The 19,310-nt window shown below is 44.7% G+C and overlaps 1 protein-coding gene across 1 annotated transcript; it reads right to left on the reverse strand.

Moving 5' to 3' along the window:
- Nucleotides 1-292: 292 nt before the first annotated feature.
- LOC137524466 (forkhead box protein J1.2-like) lies at nt 293-19,002 on the reverse strand. Its single transcript, XM_068244352.1, has 3 exons — nt 18,844-19,002; nt 10,557-11,050; nt 293-1,038 (listed from the first exon to the last, which is right to left on the reverse strand). The coding sequence occupies exons 1-3, from the start codon at nt 18,902-18,904 to the stop codon at nt 385-387; spliced, it is 1,209 nt and encodes a 402-aa protein (XP_068100453.1). The 5' UTR covers nt 18,905-19,002; the 3' UTR covers nt 293-384.
- Nucleotides 19,003-19,310: the final 308 nt, after the last annotated feature.

Genomic DNA, 19,310 nt, shown 5'->3' on the forward strand with positions numbered 1-19,310 from the left:
TGTCGGTCCATTTTCCCATAGCTGCATTCATACTTCTCGAAATTGTTAGCCCAACATTCAGAGCCCATGGATCTTCTAAGAAACACACACCAACATGGAGGCATGGTGGCCTGTATATGGCTAAGAGGCCCTCCGCACTGAGGAACAGGTGAAAAGGAGGTAAAAAAACTCCCCACCTCCTTCCTTCACCACTATGAGTCCTGTCTGGTCACGTACAATGTCCAATCCTGCAGAAAAACCTTGGCACAGCTTATAGCTGCAGGTCAGTAAAACAAAATGGCTGCCAAATACCTCAGGTCCACATGTGTTTTAATTGGTTCTCTTAAAATGTTGTATGACAATATTGTTAGTAATAACTGATGAGCTTTAGTCAGTGTTCAAAGGTCATAACAATGTTTCAGCCCGTTCCCAAGGCGGACACTCGTACAAAACCTCTTCAGCGTAGCCACTGTCATGGTACCACTGGTCAGCCACAGGTTCTTCTTTTAACTCTTGCCAAGTTGGGTGGTGATCAGCATGCATATACCATTGGCTATCCACTATGGCAGGCTCCTGCTGGACCAAATCTAGTCCTGGGTTGGTCACCACTGAGGCATTAGGACCTGGAGAGCCCATGTCTCCTTCCCACCACATGGATATTAAAGCAGTCTGTAGGTCTAGATCATCAAAGTTGCTGCCATTCAAAGGATCTTCAGCAGAAAAGAGGTTATCTCCATGTCTTTCAGGGACTCTCAGAGCTGAAAGAACGGGATTGGCCTTTTCCTGTCTCCGAGGCTGCTTATATGCACAAGAGGAGCGCTGTGATTGGTGGCTATTTGTTCGGGAAGAAGCCTGGTAGGGGTGGTGGAGATTCACTTTGCTACACCTTGGGGGTTCAAGGTGAGAGGCTGGCATCCTTCTTCTCTTCAGTACTCCATTTACAAACATGTCTGCATATCGGGGGTCCATCTGCCAAAATCCGCCTTTGCCAGGCTCGTCCTTTCCTCGAGGAACCTTCATGAAGCACTTGTTCAGGGAGAGGTTGTGACGTATGGAATTCTATAATACAAAGCAAAACCATCAATACATATTGTAGATACACATCAGAACAAAACATCATGTTTCTAACAAAACCTGAAATAAACCAAACTTAACAGCTCTAGCATGTTCTACATTCCTAATTAATATTCTTTTAATACCGCAGAATGTCATAACCCACTGGTCAGAGTTGTACAAGGTCTTTTTTCTCGTGGGGTTATTGTCTTTTTTCCTACATTTTCTGAAAATTACATTACCTGCAGATTTTTGACTCTGTAGTAACAATTAACACTTGTTTTAAGACACCAAATGGTTAACTCTGCCATTAAACTCCCTGGTGAGGAGAGTGTTTGTTCTAGAGGGTCACAACAAGGTTTAGCAATCAGTCAGCACTCCTGACATTCGCAGCTCTTCTCCATTCAAGACAACAGTTAAAAAAAAATAATTACTGTATCTTTTGAAAACAGCCTAAGAGGTGCAAACAGAAGGTATATGTGGAATTGTCATTTTTTTTAGGAGAACAAACCTATAGCTTTTGATTGCAAAAGGCGTTCCTAAGTTAATTTGCACTTTAACCATTTAAAGGACACCCGAGGTGAAAATAAACTAATGAAATAAACGATTGTACCTATCTTCCTTCTCCTAAATTTGACTTTTTAAGATATTACACAGTTTTATTTTGTTTCAATCTATTTTTAAGTTTTAACTGTTTTATTGTTTTTGCTTAATGACACATTCATTGAAGTATGCCAGAGCTAAAATCTATGAACTATTGATCCTTTGTATCTCTTTCCTGCTCTCAGAAGCCCTTTTCTGCTAGGAAAGTGTTTTATAGTCGGAATTTCTTATCAGTGAGGGTCACACTGTAGTCACTTCCTGTCTGAGTCAGCCACTTACATACCTGATGTTTAACTCTTTTAGGCAGAGAAAGAAAAAGAGGAACACAGCATAGTTATTTGTGTGCTAGGCACTGCACATACCCATGCCTATCTCATCATGTCACATGTCACCTCTGGTATCCTTTAAGGAGGACACTAATTGAAATCTACACCCTGTTTTGATACTGATGTGGCTGCCAGGCGTAGATTTCAACTCCCCGCCACCGCGTGTTCTTGCCGATCACGTCGCTCTCTGCACGTCGCAGCTCACTCGCTCTACCGTCTCTATAATGGCGAAGCCCTGGGAGCCGGTCAGGAGCCAATTTCTTTGGCTCCTGACCTTGTCTATCAATGTTAGCAACTCCCATTGGCTTACATTGATAGACACGGTCAGGAGCCAATGAAAGCGGCTCCTGACAGGCTCACAGGACTCTGCCGTCATAGAGAGTGGTGGTTCGCGGCATGGACGGCGGTTGCGGTGGGTATGTACGGCGATTCATCGGTATTCCGCGTCCTCTGGTCCATAAGGGGGAAGAGACCACTGGTACTTAATTGGTTAAAAGTAAACCTGAGGCAGAATAAAGCTTAAAAGATAAGTTTATGTCAATAATCTATAGGCTCTCCAGAGCGAGACAGCTAATTTCGGCACAGATTTGGGCGCTTGCTATTGCTGGAGCTTAAATTAAAAAACAATGAGGTAATTCAGCCACCAGCAATAACCTTAATTACATGCACAGTTCCGATTGTTTCCGAACTGGGCATGCCCAGGACACCCTTGGCCATGGCTACTGTGCACAGCTATGTGGGAGCCGTACACGGGGGCACAGAGAGTGGACTGCCCATGCATCGGGTCGCAGCTACAAATGGGCTACAGCAGCAAGACAGAGGGAAGAGGCTATATGCAAAAAAGAACCTGGAGGTGTCTGAAGAGCTTATAGATCATGCAGGCAAGTGTGTCTTAACCTTTTTACCCTCAGATACACTTCAATTTAAGCATCACCTTTAGTGCTAGTAGTAAAGGCAGATGTAATTCCACAACAACCAGGTATATCGCATTGAGTTTAAGCAAACATATTAGTACTCTGTCTTGTCTGCTGTGGCCACAAGAAAAAAAATGCCAGCCAACTACTATGTGAGACTGGTGAGCTGATTCAGCACCTGAACAGAGAATGGTAACTAGGCATGTCAACATTTGAGCTGCTCTCAATATTTGCAGAGAGAAGTTTGGGTGTGCCATTCAGCAAACACTGTACTGCTGACATGGCTGCAAGCAGACATATTTGGAATCATCTGATATGTTGGAAACAGCATAGCTGGCTGCAAAACAAAATGTAGATGGAGGAATCCAAATAACATCTGTAAATGATATATTGTATATTAAAACAACTTTATCATTAAATATAACTGTTTTATGTACAACCAATCATAAATGATATGTTTCTAACAATTACCACACCCTGTAATCTATGGTGTAGTCTATGGGCCTGATTCACAGTTAACACGCTGTTAACACTAACAGTTAGCACGCTGGTGAAAATCCCTTTATCATGCCTAAACTCAGTTTAGGCATGATAAGTTTAGGTGTGATAAGTTTAGGTGTGATAAGTTTAGGCACCAACTGGGTTAGCACCGCAGCACACAGCTGATCAAAAGTTTTGCGGTAGCAAAGTCTGGTGCACTTCGCATAGAGTTTAACCACTTGCCGACCGCACGCTTATACCGTGCGTCGGCAAAGTGGCAGCTGCAGGACCAGCGACGCAGTACTGCGTCGCCAGCTGCAGGCTGATTAATCAGGAAGCAGCCGCGCTTCCTGTCAATTCACGGCGGGGGGCGGAAATAATCCGCTTTGTTTACATTGTACGGCGCTGCTGCGCAGCAGCGCCGTAAGGCAGATCGGTGATCCCCGGCCAATCAGCGGCCGGGGATCGCCGCCATGTGACAGGGGACAGCCTGTCACTGGCTGCACAGGACGGATAGCGTCCTGTGCAGCCCCGATCACCGGGGATGAGCAGGTAGGAGAGGGAGGGGGGAATTTCGCCGTGGAGGGGGGCTTTGAGGTGCACCCCCCCCCCCGCAACTAGCCTGCCCACCAGAGCGATCAGACCCCCCCTGCACACCATCCCCATAGGGGGGAAAAAAGGGGGGCGATCTGATCGCTCTGCATGAAACCTGATCTGTGCTGGGGGCTGCAGAGCCCACCCAGCACAGATCACAAAAAATAACGCTGGTCCTTAAGGGGGGGTAAAGGGTGGGTCCTCAAGTGGTTAATGGCGCTGCTTTGCGTGCGGGACTTTGCGTGCGATCTAAACTTATCTAAACTTAGCATGCCTAAACTTATCACGCCTAAACTGGCTTTTCACCAGCATGGTGCAATGGTTATCACGCCCAAAGTCTCTAACTGGGTTAGCACCGCTTTGTGAATCGAGCCCTATCTATCTATCTATCTATCTATCTATCTATCTATCTATCTATCTATCTAACATGTTTTGAAATTAATAGAATAGATCATCAGGGACATATTTATGGCTGATATTGTGGTGAAACTCCTCCCACAGTGTGATGTCATGACCATGGCCCTGACTGTTTCCTGTCTGTGAACCTAGTTGCATTGTGGGAAATAACAGTTTTTTTCCAAATGCCAAGCAACCAGTATCTCCCTCTGTGCATATTAATATCTATTTAAAAAAAAAAAAACTTTTAGCCTATCACAATGTTAGTGGGTGTAGTTATAGTTAATGGCAGTTGTTGCTGTCTAGTTTTTTTTACGACTACTAGTAGTAAAGATGAAAGGCTGGTCAAACAATATGAACAAATTACATGGCGAATATCAATCATTTCTTGATCTCTTCTATTTTTAATTTCTCACTTTGAAATATATTGATTTATTTTTTCCCCTTTTCGCTAAAAGTTCCTCTTTGAAGGAGTACTGTAGGGGGGGGGGAGGGGGGGGGGGGCGGTAGGTGGAAAAAGAGTTAAACTTACCTGGGTATTCTAATGGTCCCCCGCAGATGTCCTGTGTACGCGCAGCCACGCATCGATGCTCCGGGCCCCGCCGCCGGTTAACTTTCAGAATTTATGACTCTAAACTCGCTAAACCACTGCACCTGCGCGGCCGCTTCCTCACTACCGCTGACATCACCAGGAGCGTACTGCACAGGTACAGCATGGTCTGCGCCGCAGTACCCTCCCACTGATGTCAGTGGGAGCGAGAACGCGGCCGCACAGGTGCAATGGTTTTCTGACTTTAAAGTTGCAAATTCTGGAAGTGAACCAGCGGTGGGGCCCGGAGCATCGGTGAGTGGCTGCGCGGATACAGGAACCATTAGAAGCCCCAGGTAAGTTCAACTCTTTTCCCCCCCTACCCCCTACAGTACTCCTTTAAGTCACAAACTTTTTCAGGGTGTCAGGTACAAATTTAAAAAAAAGTCCCATTCCAAAAATGAAGGCTAAGCTGATTATCGTTTGTAATTATTATCTTGAGATTCTTATATTAAACCAGTATCCTTCTTCACTTCACACTTACTACATGGGGTCAATGAACGCGTCTCTTCTAAACGGCGGCTCATGTATAGGTGACCTTGCTAGTAACCTACCTGAGATCTACAGAGAAGACAAATCATGATTGTGGTAGGGGAGCATGTGACCCGCTTCCTGCGGCCCTGCTCCCTACCCCCTCTTAAGTGGCTCAGGTGTCGCTTACCGGCCAGGACAAAGTGGCCCATTATGCAGCTGTCTTTGGGAGCAGGCAGGAAGCACACAAATGACTACAGACAGACACCTGGCACAGACCTCACCATACACTGAGCACTGCCATGAATAATGCAGTGTGTCACAGACACTAGAGGATTCCCGCTACAGCCTGTGCGGCTCATCACAGCTCTTCCTGTACAAAGATTGCCCTTATGTCCTAGAGGAGGACTATACAGAGGACCTGTCATGGTCTGACCTCAGATAAGAGGACACAGGTGCATTACGCAGAGAACAGCCAGGCAAGGAGGAATGAAAGACACCTGTCACATCTGTGTGGCAGCCTGAGGGCATATATGTAAGGATCGCACTACTGGCACTAGCTTCTACATCAGCCAGCTCTTCTATACAGGAAGACAAAATGGCCACTGCACAAAGCTTGGCAGGATAGAAACAGCATATTCTGCATAAACATTAATATAAATATTTTATTGAAAACCCTCATTTATCCAAGTCATGGTCTAGCTACAGAAAAATTAGGGAAATGCAACTAGACACCTTTTTTTCTGCTCTAGAAGATATTTAATTTCACCTTAAGAGCGGCTTGTTTGGTTCTAATGTGTAAAGGTGATTTCTGAGCACTTTAGGACTGTGTGCAGATTTTATAATCATTATTTTTTTGTAACACTTATTTTTATTAGCATTATCAAAAGATTTAAACAGCAAGAACAAAGATCTATAATCATTCTTGATCTCTCTTCAGCTTTTGGCTATGTGGACTATCCTCTGCTAGGAGAAGCAGAGGATAGTCCACATAGCCATATCTTCTCTTCTCTGGGCATTTAGGTTCTCACTCCACTGGCTTTACTCCTTCCTCATGGAAAAAACATTGATCATTTCAACACCATATGTCATGCCCCCTCTCTTGTTAGGGAACCCCAAGGCTCAGTCCTCAGACCCCTTCTCTTCTCTTTCTACACTCATGGTCAGCATATCAGGTTGTTTGGCTTCCAGTATCCCCTATAAGCTGACTACATTTAAGGCGAACCCAAACCAAACATTTTTTAATTCAAAATACTTAGTTGCACCACTCTGACATATACAAAGATAAATAAACACTCCTTCAAGCCTATGAGCATTTCAGTGCATGCTTTTCACCCTTCTCTTTTGATAACTAGGTTATACAGGTGGCAGCCATTAGCAATTCCTCCTTTGCCGGACTCCTCCTACTCCACCAGACTGCTGGATTCTCTCCCGGCAATATGAAAGGAAGGGAGGGGTTTCTCCAATAAATGTAAAATATTTTATATTTGTCATCATGCAGCTGAAAAAAGGCTGCCATTTATTATTATAATTTAGAAAATAGATTTTTTTTCTAAAATCTTGTATTTTTAATTTGGGTCCACTTTAAGGCTAACTCCCTGCTCCAAATATAGCTACAAATCTTAGCTTGTGTCCACAACTGTAGTAATGCTATCTACTAGTTCCTGTCTTTTTGACTTCTAAAATTCAGTATGGATAAACCAGAAAGTTCCATCTTTCCACAATGAGATACAGTTTACCTGCCTGACATAACAATCAGTGTTTTTCTGCCGAGCCGAAGTGGTGGCTCCTTGCTACTGCGCATACTGTGCAATGCATTCACAGTTATACACGTACTGGAGCACGGCCACAAACTTCTCAGGGTCCCAGAGCTGGATCAGTGGTCAGGAGGGGGACATGGGTAACCTTTAGAAGATCCAGAGGCTTCCCTCTACCGAGGTAAGTATGTAGATTTTAAATCTGTGGATCTCACAGGTTTGCTCTGAACAACGGCTCCACTGAGAACCACACTGTTGCCCCTCCTCCCCTCTCCATAGCGTCAGTACGTGTTGCTCTGCTATAGCAGATACAACTCTTGCTCCTTGTTGTGCTGCAGGATCGATCTCAATTGTGACAGGCGACACTAAATGGTGCCTGTGTGCACCACATATGAAGCTACTTACAATCAGGCTTTCCCTCACATAATTGCAAAGCTCTGCCCCTTACATAAGACCTGCTTCTTTGCCACATCTGGTGCCGTCACTGTTCCTAACCCACACTGACCAAACCAAGTTGTCAACCCAAACTGTTCCTCAAGTGACATAACGTTGATGGAAAGCACTTTATATCAGCGCTTTAAAGCAGGGCTTTCCAACCCTGTCTTCAAGTACCACCAACAGTACATGTTTTATAGAAATCCACAGAGGTAGTTAATCATCTCTGCTGAGACACGGATTACCTCTTCTATGAATGTTTGTGGTTTTCTGCAAAATATGCACTGTTGGTGATACTTGAGGCCAGGTTTGCAAAGCCCTGCTTTACAGTATATTGAACAATTTTCCAAACTTGCTGTCCTCAAAAGGAACTTACAGCCTTTTGTCCCTTCCACAATCTAGTGGCAATTCTGGGAAGAAGCTGGCCGCGATATAATTTTCTTTTTCTTTATTGAAAGAGTTTGTAAATGCCGTTATTTCAGCTTGATTTGTATGTGAACAGCTGCTCCATGTAACCCTTTCTCCTGGTGGCTCATGGTGGAGAAAAGCCTTCTGGGAGAGGAGAAATAGCCATTTTTTTTTGCTTCCACCTGTCCTTCTTGAAAAGATTAAATGGGGACAAGCCTTATAGGAGATGGAAACCAGACACTTGGACACCCATCAGGCCCTAGGTATTTCCCTTGGTTGCCTTGTGGATCATCTGGCTCTGGAGAGGAGGTAGGTGAGGGAGAGTAGTGAAGCTGCCCTTCAATCGATTGGGAGAGGGTGCGTGTGGTATAGACAGCAAGCGCTCTAATTAATATCTGCTAAGAAGAGGAAGCCCATCATTAGAGAGTACAATGGAACGTACACCAAGTAAGTACATGCAGGCCTTTATATATTCTAATCCTAAACCTATGCTACAAGTCCAGGGATGAGGCAGGGAACCAATAGCATAATAATAGTTTTGCCTGTATGAAGGTCTAAATTGTTTTATGTCCTTTGGGTTATTTTTATTCAATATTAGCACTGCGATTAGCCCCAACCTGTAGGGTGTCTCGCTTGCAGTCTGTTAGGTATATATTTTGCACGGGACAGTGACCAATTATTTATGTACAACCAATTTATAAGGGTACAGTCCTTCAAATTAGCCATAAATGCTAAAATATTGGTTGACTTACCACTGGCAAACCTCAAATTGTAAGAGCAATAACCCCCTTTTCTTCATCTGCAGGGTCAAGAGAGGAACACACTAGAGGGCGCTTCCTTCTGTGTCTCTGCTTCCTGTTTCAATTCACCTTGGAGGCCAGAGCTACAAAATTTGTTTCATGGGGGCTACCATCTTTCTCTTTGGAAATTTACAATCATGAACTTACATGTGGGATATGTTTATAAGTGACATCTGACACTTGCAGACCTTAAGGGCCGGTTCACACGGACGCTTGGCGGCGTCTACCGTCAAGCGTTCGGGACCCATCGGCTAAACTCTCCCATTCAAGTGAATAGGAGCGTTTAGCATTGCGCGGTTACCGTCGATTACCGTCGATTGCATAAACGCGGCGTTCTGATCCCGATTTAACGCATCGTTTCGGCCGTCCCTAGAAGCCGCATGCAACGTCCAGGGACGGCTAGCCGGCGCGGCTATATGTCCCCCTGCGGGGACGAGAAACGCCGATCGCGACGATCTCTGTACCGCCGCCACCGAACGGGACGTCGCAGGACGACGCGACTTCCTGGCCACCCCAACGCCGCCTGCCGTCCGTGTGAACCGGCCCTAAAGAGCTGTAAGGGCTTCTAAACCCCCTGACCTCCGTGTGTTTACACCAGAAAGTCATATCAAAGTCAAGCAGTTAGTCAATGCTGTCAACTTCTCACAACTCTGCAGAAAGGGCTTCTGGGCTCATGTACACTTCTAAAACCCAACCAAACCTTCCATCATAAAAGGGTACCAGACTTCAAACCATTTGTTCTGTTCATAAATGCAGGAATTGCATTGAATATTAATTATTCACTTTCACTGCTACTAATCACCATTGCATAAACCCCTGCTGCTGCCAGTGGTCCTCCTGACTATCTTTGGATACTTTGGATCATTTTAAATATCCTCTGTTTCAGCCAATCACCTACTTCTAAACCAATAATTTCATTATCACAACAAAAGATTTTTTTTTTCAGCTGCAAAACTCCATTGGGATGGATTTTTTCCCCACTGTCTAGTTAGCATCACCTACTTTTGGTAATGCCACCTGGTGGTGACTGGATGAACTTTATTAACTGTTGCATGGAGGCACCTTTGGCCAAGATTTCTTGGATGACATAGGACTACTAGGCTCTGAGGAAGCAGTGACCAGTTTTCATTATTCTGAAATGTCTATTGGCTATTCTGCATGTTATATGGGAGAAAAACACTTTACAAATATTTTGTTGTGGCTATTGTTGCAGCTTGTAGGTTAGCTGCAGGTTCTTCCCAGCCTACCATCTGTAGACTAAAGTATCATCTCTATGACCAGTTTAAGAAAGCATTATTGCGCAAAGAATCATCATGCTAAACAGCTAAGTAAGAAGGACTTCAGAGGGAAAAGACAACAGAGATACTCTCCACTGAGAATGGTTTATCCACAAGACAAATAAGGCATGTGCCTAGGGTCTGATGGGAATCTTGGGGCTCCGAGGTCATGTAATCTCTGACCCTACCCCACTGTACTTTTTTTTTCCATATCAAGTATAAATATAAGTTTAATAAAACAGTGCAGTCAAAGAATCTTTAAGGAAATAACTCTCAACGCTCAAAACAAAGAAATATTTCCTGTGCAACATGCAATGCAAAGTTTTGATTGGCTGATAAAAGGATCTTCTTCCTGATAATAAAGAAAAATGAGGCCCCCTGTTGTTTTTTTTTACTGCCATTTGTAGGATTAGTTCATAGCTGTAGTTACAAAGCTGTAATAGATGAGTAATAACACCCAGCATCATGTCTTACCTGCCAGCTGGGGTCAGCGTGCCGGTAGTAGCAGAAGTTCTGAGTGATCCAGTTGTATATGGCAGACAGGGTCAGCTTCCTCTGCTGGCTTGCCTCCATGGCCATGCAGATGAGGCTGGCATATGAATATGGTGGCTTCACGTGGGGGTTGGTTCTGTAATCCACTTCCTGGATGGGGTTGGGGGCAGACGTAGGCAGAGAGGGCCAAGCGTTGCTCCCTAGAGTGGTTCTCTGTTTCCCGTTACGAGGGGCCTGGCAGGAGGCCACATCTCCAGCGGTGGGGCTGCATGGACCCTGGGCAGGGTGAGGATTAGGAGGGGGACATGAAGTGGCAATGAAGGACAAGTCTGAACTCCGAATGGAAAAGTCCTGAAGCCACTGGAGGTTGGTTAGACTGTCATCCTCTCGGCTATTGTCCTTCTCCATAAGAGACAGGGACTGGTGATGCGTTGATAGGACTGGCATGGTCCTCCAAGAGAGGGTAATGACCAGATCTGTAAAGACAACACATTGGATTAGAGCTGTACTTGGGGTGGGGAGAAAGGATTAATTTGTACTGATGTATTGTCCACATTTGGTGTTGTAAATAGGAATAAAGATTGCAGTCTCCATATTGATCCATTTGAGGTTCCCTTTGAAGCACATAAAGTGAGGGGGATATGGAGGCTGCCATATTTATTTCCATATAACCTTGTAAACAAAACCAGTTGCCTGGCATCCTGCTGATCTTTATGCATCAGTAGTGTCTGAAGTACACTCCAGAAACAAGCATGCAGCAAATGCTGTCAACCTTCTGACCTGCATGCTTGTTCAATATCTATGACTAAAAAAGTATAAGGGCCGGTTCACATTGAGCTTATGAACCCAGCGCATCCGCTCCGTCAAGCAGAAGGATCGTGCATGTTGGGAACGTCCGCTCCAGTGAGCGGAACGCAGGGAGTGGAAGGGAGCGCAACGCAGCAATGTGAACTTTCCCATCGGGAAAGCATTGTTTCCGCTGCTGCGTTCCGCTCATCGGAGCGGAACGTAAGCTCAATGTGATCCGGCCCTTAGAGGCAGAGGCTCAGCAGGACAGCCATGCATTGTTAAAAAGGAAATAACAATGGCAGCATCTTGCTACAAGGAGTAGTCATAGAGAAGCAACTGATCAATGATCAATATATCAGATGATTGATTTTTCACCTCTCTGATTTGCTAGCCATAATCATCCTAAACAGGAAACAAAAGTGAGATGTGGTCATGTGACTGAGACCAGCCAATCAGATATGTACAATTCAATCACCTGATAAATGAATCTGTGTTTCATTGCAAATTCTCCTTGCAGAAGAAAGTCTGCTAGAAGAATTGCTTATCTCTGATTTCTACTCCTGTCAATGCCCTAAGTGCAGAGATATCCCTTCGTTTCCTGCCCCCGCGACATAGCATGCAGCATGCGCTAAACGCCGGTGGCGTGTGAGGCGTTAACAGTAGAGGGAATGAGCACGCGGGGGGCACATTTATACACTAAGGGGCAGTGGTGGGGAGGCAAAACCGATTGGTGTATGGGCAGCCGACAGATCTCTCTCTAATCAGATTCGATCAGATCATTGCTAGATGTATGGGCACCTTTACAATCTGATTGTACAATCAAGCATTATTAGGTTGTGTATATGTAGTTTACATTCAATAAACAAGATGACGGTTGTTAAAGGATACAATGGAAAGTCCCAGGCAAAATCCTTGTAAGTTTTCCAGCATTACATGTTTATTCTGCCGCAAATTGATGGATAAAGAAGGGAAGCATTGAAATGTTTTTACATAAACTCTGCTATATAAATGTCAGCTGACTGTTTGTGGGGCGATCTGTGTGCCTGTGTTGCCTCTTGTTTGCCATCTGACTCTCCATTTAGCTGCCTCTTCCCTAATGACAGTAAATATAGCTGGATAATTTCCCTCCGAGGGCAAAGCCGCTGCAGTACCACCTCCCCCAAGGCCTCACCCCGGAGACTGTTTGTTCAGAACAAATAGTGCTTGTGCCTGCTGCCTGCGCTTGTCGGGCCACCAGGGAGTGCCGTTACCTGAGCACGGAAGCACCCTTTCATGGCCTGTCATCAGGAATTGCCTGTCTTCAGCTATGAAACCCAGAGAGGAGATCACACGATGCTAATCACACGATCATACAAACCCAGAGAGGTGATCAAACGATGTTATACAAACACAGAGAGGAGATCTCACCATGTTATACAGAGTCCAGCACTGCCCACAACTACAGATAGTGATTAGTGGCGTAGCTTAGGAGCTCTGGGCCCCAGTGTGAGCTTTACATTAGGCCCCCATAAGCACTCCTTACATAACAATTGATATGGAGCACCAAAACATGCCAAGGTGTGAGCAGGACGAGGGAAACAGTCTATTAATGGCTATAGATAATCAAAGCACATATAGAGGTGATCATAACCAGCAGAGCACCAATAAAGAGCTAATGAAGAGGTTGGAGGAAGGCCCCTAGTGCGGTTGCTACCACTGCATCCCCTACTGTTACCCAACTGATAGTGATCCATACCCTAACCACACTGCAAACTTCTGTTAGATTTCAGCAGAAATCTATCAAGCACGCACGAAGGCAGTGTTCTCCCCAGGATCTTTTAGCTGGGTGCTCCACCCGGCTAGATTTGGTGACCACCCGGCTGTCATCGGCTCACCTCCTCACATGCTGTAAGCACAGTTGCCCTGCATTTTCAACGCGCCCCACCCGGCTACTTTTTCATGCCACCCGGCTACTATTTCATGCCACCCGGCTGGAAAAATATTCTGGGGAGAACACTGGAAGGGATCAGCTCTTTTTGGCGCAGAGCTGCACCGATTGTTGTTTTGGCCGCCGCCATAGGCCGCAATGAGAATAACAAATAGAGCAGCCAGTACTGGATTTACCATAAGGCACATGCCTACAGGCGTCTGGTGATGGAAAGGCGGCTCACTCCCCTCCCCCAGCGCCTCCCTCCTTCCCTATGCAGAGTCCTGAGGGGAGTGTAAATGAGAGGTTACTCATTCCACTGATGAGATCTCCCTTCAGATGGGGGGACCACTAGCTACTTAATACTGAGGTTCCTCTAGCTACCTAATACTTGGGGGCACCTCTAGCTACTTAGTATTAGGTAGCCAGAGGTATCCTCAGTATTAAGGGACAGCTGTGGTTACCTATGCCAAGCATGGAAAGTCAGGGAGAGGTGACAACTGGGCCAGACAGCATATTTGCAGTGGTGTGCAGGGGGTTTGTGGGTTTGTAGAGGGCAGAGTCTAGGACGCCAGGACATCTGTGCCTATAGGCTCCTGTGATGTAAATCCGGGCCTGATAGCAGCGATCAGTGACAAATTTGGGCCCCGGTGATTGCCAGAGCTAAAATTATTGGTAATTCAGTATTGGTAGAGGTAATTCAGCTGCTTGCAATAGCCAGTGCCCAAACATTTACATTTAACTGATCAGAAGATATATATACCGTATATATATATATATATATATATATATATATATATATATATATATATATATATATATATATATATATATATATATATATACTGTATCACTGATTTTTGTTTCCTGCTCCTGTTTTGATATGATACACAGGGTTGGATTTCTGGAGAGCCACAAAGGCCCGGGCCTTGGGCGGTAGCAGTCCAAGGGAGCACCTGAACATGAAAGAGGGGTTGCTCCATATAAAGGAGGAGGGTAAAAATTGGAAGCAACACATGAAAAATGGAAACTGACTCTCGCGAGAGCTGTCCATAAAAGAGAGGAGCTACAGTACATGGATGTTACATATGGAAGAGGGGGCTGCACAAGGAATGGGAAAGGAACTGCTGTAAATGGATGATGCACACAGAAAAGGGGGCTGTACATAGAACAGAGGGGCGCTGCTGCACATGAAAGGCGAGCCACAACATACTTGGCCTAGGAACACAAAAAGTATAAATCCAGCCTTGATGATACAGTAAATGGTCAGCTGATCCTACAGACTATTATACAGCATGCAGCACTGGCAGATACAGCACAATGTATGCGCTTGCTGTTATTTGGCCTGCAGGTTATGGCTGATCTGCAGGAGGTGACACTCCCCAGAGATGTGTGTGACAGGATCACCTGGCAATGTCATCAGGCTGCAGGAGATAATGGCTGCAGGTCTCTCAGTCCTTCCTGCCTGACTGCAGTGTGTGCTCCTGTACACTGCTGCTAAACAATGGAGGATCTGCCCCATGGACTTCAATATCACTCTTCTCAATGGACTTACTACTAAACTCCAATGGAGGATCTGCCCCATGGACTTCAATATCACTCTTCTCAATGGATTTACCACTAAACTCCAATGGATGGATCTGCCCCATGGACTTCGTTATCACTCTCCCCAATTGACTCCAAAATATCTACTACAGATCCATAATTTAATTACAGAACTCTGCAGCAAACTGTTCAAAATGTAACTTTCCAAAGGATGGCGATGGTCATAAGGATGCAGTTATTATACATTTCCCACCACAACCCATAGTGCTTTACATTATGAACAGTGCATATCAGTAGCTGCTTTCCAAGCGGTTTCGCAATATGTCTGTACCACTGTATGGGGGCTGGGGCCAATATGGGTAATAGTAATTAACCCGCTAGCATGTTTTTGGGCAGTTGGAGGAAATGAAAGCATCTGGAGGAAACCCGCACAAACACAGAAAGAGCATCCTCTACACACTCCATGCAGTTCATGTTCTAACCAGAGACTAGAGCTGCAAGGCGAGACTGCTAACCAGTGTATAGTAATATGAGCGTCATATGCTATGTATTGCAATAGGCCACCGCCCACTGCTGAGTAGAGGAATGCACTAATCCCAGATGTGTGGATTGTGTTCAGTGTTCAGTTATTTTGTTTTCCCAATACACAGACACCCAGCGCCAACCCTTTCTGTCCTTCAGGCCTTGATACGTGTTCTGCAATCTCCCTGGAATCCCCGGGAATCCTCACAGAACTCTTCAGGCCTGATAACTAGTGTGGGAAGAACGTATGTGGATCTCAGCTCTTCCTGTTCAGTAAGCCAGAGCCTATTCAGTAAGGAGACGTTGGGCAAGACTCCCTAACACTGCTACTGCCTCTAGAGCACGCCCTAGTGGCTGCAACTCCAGCACTTTGAGTCCAGGAGAAAAGCACAATAAAAATCTTCTTTGTCTTTACGTCAAATGGGAAAAAAGAACATGGGGTCACCACCACAAACTCATACCATAATTACAGTAAAGTGACCTTTCATGAGGAACATGCAATTTAATACTATTTCAAACATTTCTTGGTTGTTTTTTGTACACAGAAATCCTGCCCTAATCACAATGGCTAATAGCCAGTATTTATGACCAACGGGGTACCTGAGGCTCCCTTTTGGTGAATGATGCCACCCATACAAGCTAGCGGTAAGAGGTGTTACTCCCTCTTCAATATTCCAGCTTTATTGCTTCAAAAGACAATCAAAAGACAACGTTTCGAGGCCACGCAAAGCCCTTTATCAGGGCAACACTTGAAATATTCTTTTATTTAATTTTGTCATTTTAATCACATTACTGTCAGTATATTTGTATTAAAGCATCACAGGTCGCCTTGAGTCAGCTGCAGGTGAACTAAGGAACCCTAAAAAAACAATGCTGCTATCTGAAAGCTTTCCCTTATATCTACATCCTACTAAGCTGGGCATACATACACTAGATGGGGTAAATGATTATTTGCCTCCTTGCCACTGCGCCCCATTAAATCAGATCCCAGCAAAGATCCGATGGAACAATTTCAGTAAAAGCCTGTTGAGCTAGCCCACCAGAGAGAGGTCCACCAGTAGCAGGCAGTCACTGCAGCAGGCAAGTAATATATAACAATGACATTTTACAAGGTAGAAGTCTGAGAAGATTGTTACTACTGAGTTGAGCAACCTTCATTAGCTGAAGGTCTGCTTATTATCCCAGTTTGTCATAGTTTAGTATTAGGTAGCATGGAAAGGAGTTTGGAACATCTGGGGTCAGTCTGCCACCTGGGTCCTCATTGCGGAGATTTCCCATCACTTTCTGTTCCTTGCAGTCTTAGGAGACTGGGACCCCCTTAGGGCTTTGTGGCTTTAAGATGAGAACGGGTAATCACAGGGACAGGATTTATGGACTGCAGCAAAAACTTGTAAGGTAGTCTAAAGATGGCCATACACTTATACATTTTTCCAGTCAATATGCTAAAATCTATTAAATGTCTATGCCTAGTGTGTTTAAGTAATGTTAGATCTAATGATTGAATCTGGTGACCACCTATAAGCGTATGATCACCTTAACTCCTCTCTTCCTCACTGTATAAAAAAAGTGTGTTGTCTATCACTCACTCTTTGAGAGATAGCTCCACTTCCTGTCTGCACAGGAAGTGAAGGATGGTTCATAGATGGGAACAGGGGACAGCAATAAAATCTCAAAAGAGGTCGTAACCCCTTTCCAAACTATCCAAAACTAAATAAACAAGCCTGAGAGAAACAGATAGAGGCTAAATGTAAAGTCTGTATAGCTAGTAATAGAGTGGTAACTCCTATAGATAACGCATCATATAAACCACAATATTTTATTAGTAAAATGTAGAAACCACATAACATACTGAAACATCATATGAGAATTGTGGTAATGCAAGGACAAGCCTTAGGAACAGCCTATCAAATGTATAAACCCAACTACAAGTAACAGCAACCATACATCATGTAGACATATTATGTCAAGGCATATAGGTAATAGTATATTTATTATTTATTTATTTATTGTATTTATAAAGCGCCAACATATTACGCAGTATACATGATAGAATTCTACATATTCTTCCTAAAGAAGGATATTGATGTATGACAACAAAGCCTTCACTTACAGTCCCAAAAAGTTTCAATATTCAGAGCTCATTTTCCCAGGCAGCAGGGACGGGGCCCCAGAGCCTGTAGGGGCCCCCGAGGTTTCTCCCCAACTTAACTGTGCTCCCCTGGGACTCTGCAATGGAGCCAAAGGACTGACAGAGGGTCACCCCTCACCAGGACAGATGAGATGCTACACTGCTGAAAGACATTGCAGAGGTCCAAGATAGCACAATTAAGGGGGGGGGGGGTGATTTGGAGGGGAGGAGTGATACCTGGCTCAGGGGCTCTGGAGGTAAATTTGGCTGCAACAAAGCTGCTCTTTGGTTGGGAGGGGGGCGGGTGTTGGGGTCCCTAGGTTAACAAGTTAACTATGCCCGGGTACCCCATTGTTACTAAAACTGGCCCTGCCAACAGGATTAAAGGTGTAACGACATGGACCTCTGTGGTGGATCAGTCCAAAGGCAGTGGATCATTATTTACTTCCACAGGGTGCATATGCTCATCCACTGGTATAAGGATGGCGTTCTAATGAGAGTAGAGCAAACAAGGTGATATCGAAGGGACTGCCACAATCCACGTGTTACGCGTGTGTGTGTGTGTGTGTGTGTGTGTGTGTGTGTGTGTGTGTGTGTGTGTGTGTGTGTGTGTGTGTGTGTGTGTGTGTGTGTGTGTGTGTGTGTGTGTGTGTGTGTGTGTGTGTGTGTGTGTGTGTGTGTGTGTGTGTGTGTGTGTGTGTGTGTGTGTGTGTGTGTGTGTGTGTGTAAGGCAATGTGCCCATCTGAAACCAAAATAACTTTTTTTTAATCTTGGTGAGAAGCACATTCCTATTAAAATGCACTATCATATCTCTACAATAAAAGCAGAGGGAACTCAATGCATGTTAAAGCAACAAGGTGCATAGGCTATCTACAAGTGTGTGATTGAAATCATATTCCTAATTGTAAACTGAACAACAAATACTGATTAGTTGCTGTACACCAAATGCAATTGCTGCATACATAAATTGTACATATTATTATTGATATATAAAATGCCGACATATTTAGTGGCGTTGTACAAAGTAAGAAACAAACATGGGGTACATAATAATACAGACAATCAAGGTATGCTGTAAGTTATAATTGCATCACTCTTCTCAGTAAAAGCATTTGCTCCTATGAAGTAAGGTTATATAGTCATGGTACTGTTTACATGCATATCCTAAAAATAGAGTATGCTGGGACTTGTAGTCCTGCATTCACATCAGAGACACTGTAATGATCAATAGGTGAGTATGGTACAGCAATGCAATCTACAATCACTTCTATTCCCTTGATGATGGGAAACTGATCACACCAATTAATTAATCAATCTATAGGTCATCCAAGCGTGGAGAAAAGTGATGCACATAGAGGAAAAGACACAAAGCGCTCACCAGAGGTAGATGGAGCCGGGATGAGCAGGCTGGGGCTGATATTCGGTGTCCCTCTCTGCATTGACCTGCTGCTTCTGCCACCTTACCTCCCAGGGGAGAACAGACCTTTAAACATATCTCTGCCCTCGGATTGGCTGCTGGTTGCCAGGTTTCCTTTCTCCTCGCTGGCCAATGAGCTCCCGAAGAATCTCTACAGTTGAGGAGATGGTCGGTAAACTCCTCCCCTGTAGGATAGAGAGCGGCGCTGTGTGCAGCAGGCTGGGCAGGAGGAATGTGGCTGTTTATGGACGGACCCTGCAGGGATAGCGCCATACATGTGCAATCCTCAGCGTCAGCTCTGCACGTGTCATATGTAATCTTCCTAATGCCTGCACAACTTGCTGTGCCTCTCTGATATTGTTACACAGGATGTCACTACAGGCTCTTACTATACCCCACACTTGCTCTTATGTATTATGGTACTTCTA

This window comes from Hyperolius riggenbachi, chromosome 7 (assembly GCF_040937935.1).
Source record: "Hyperolius riggenbachi isolate aHypRig1 chromosome 7, aHypRig1.pri, whole genome shotgun sequence".
NCBI lineage: Eukaryota > Metazoa > Chordata > Amphibia > Anura > Hyperoliidae > Hyperolius > Hyperolius riggenbachi.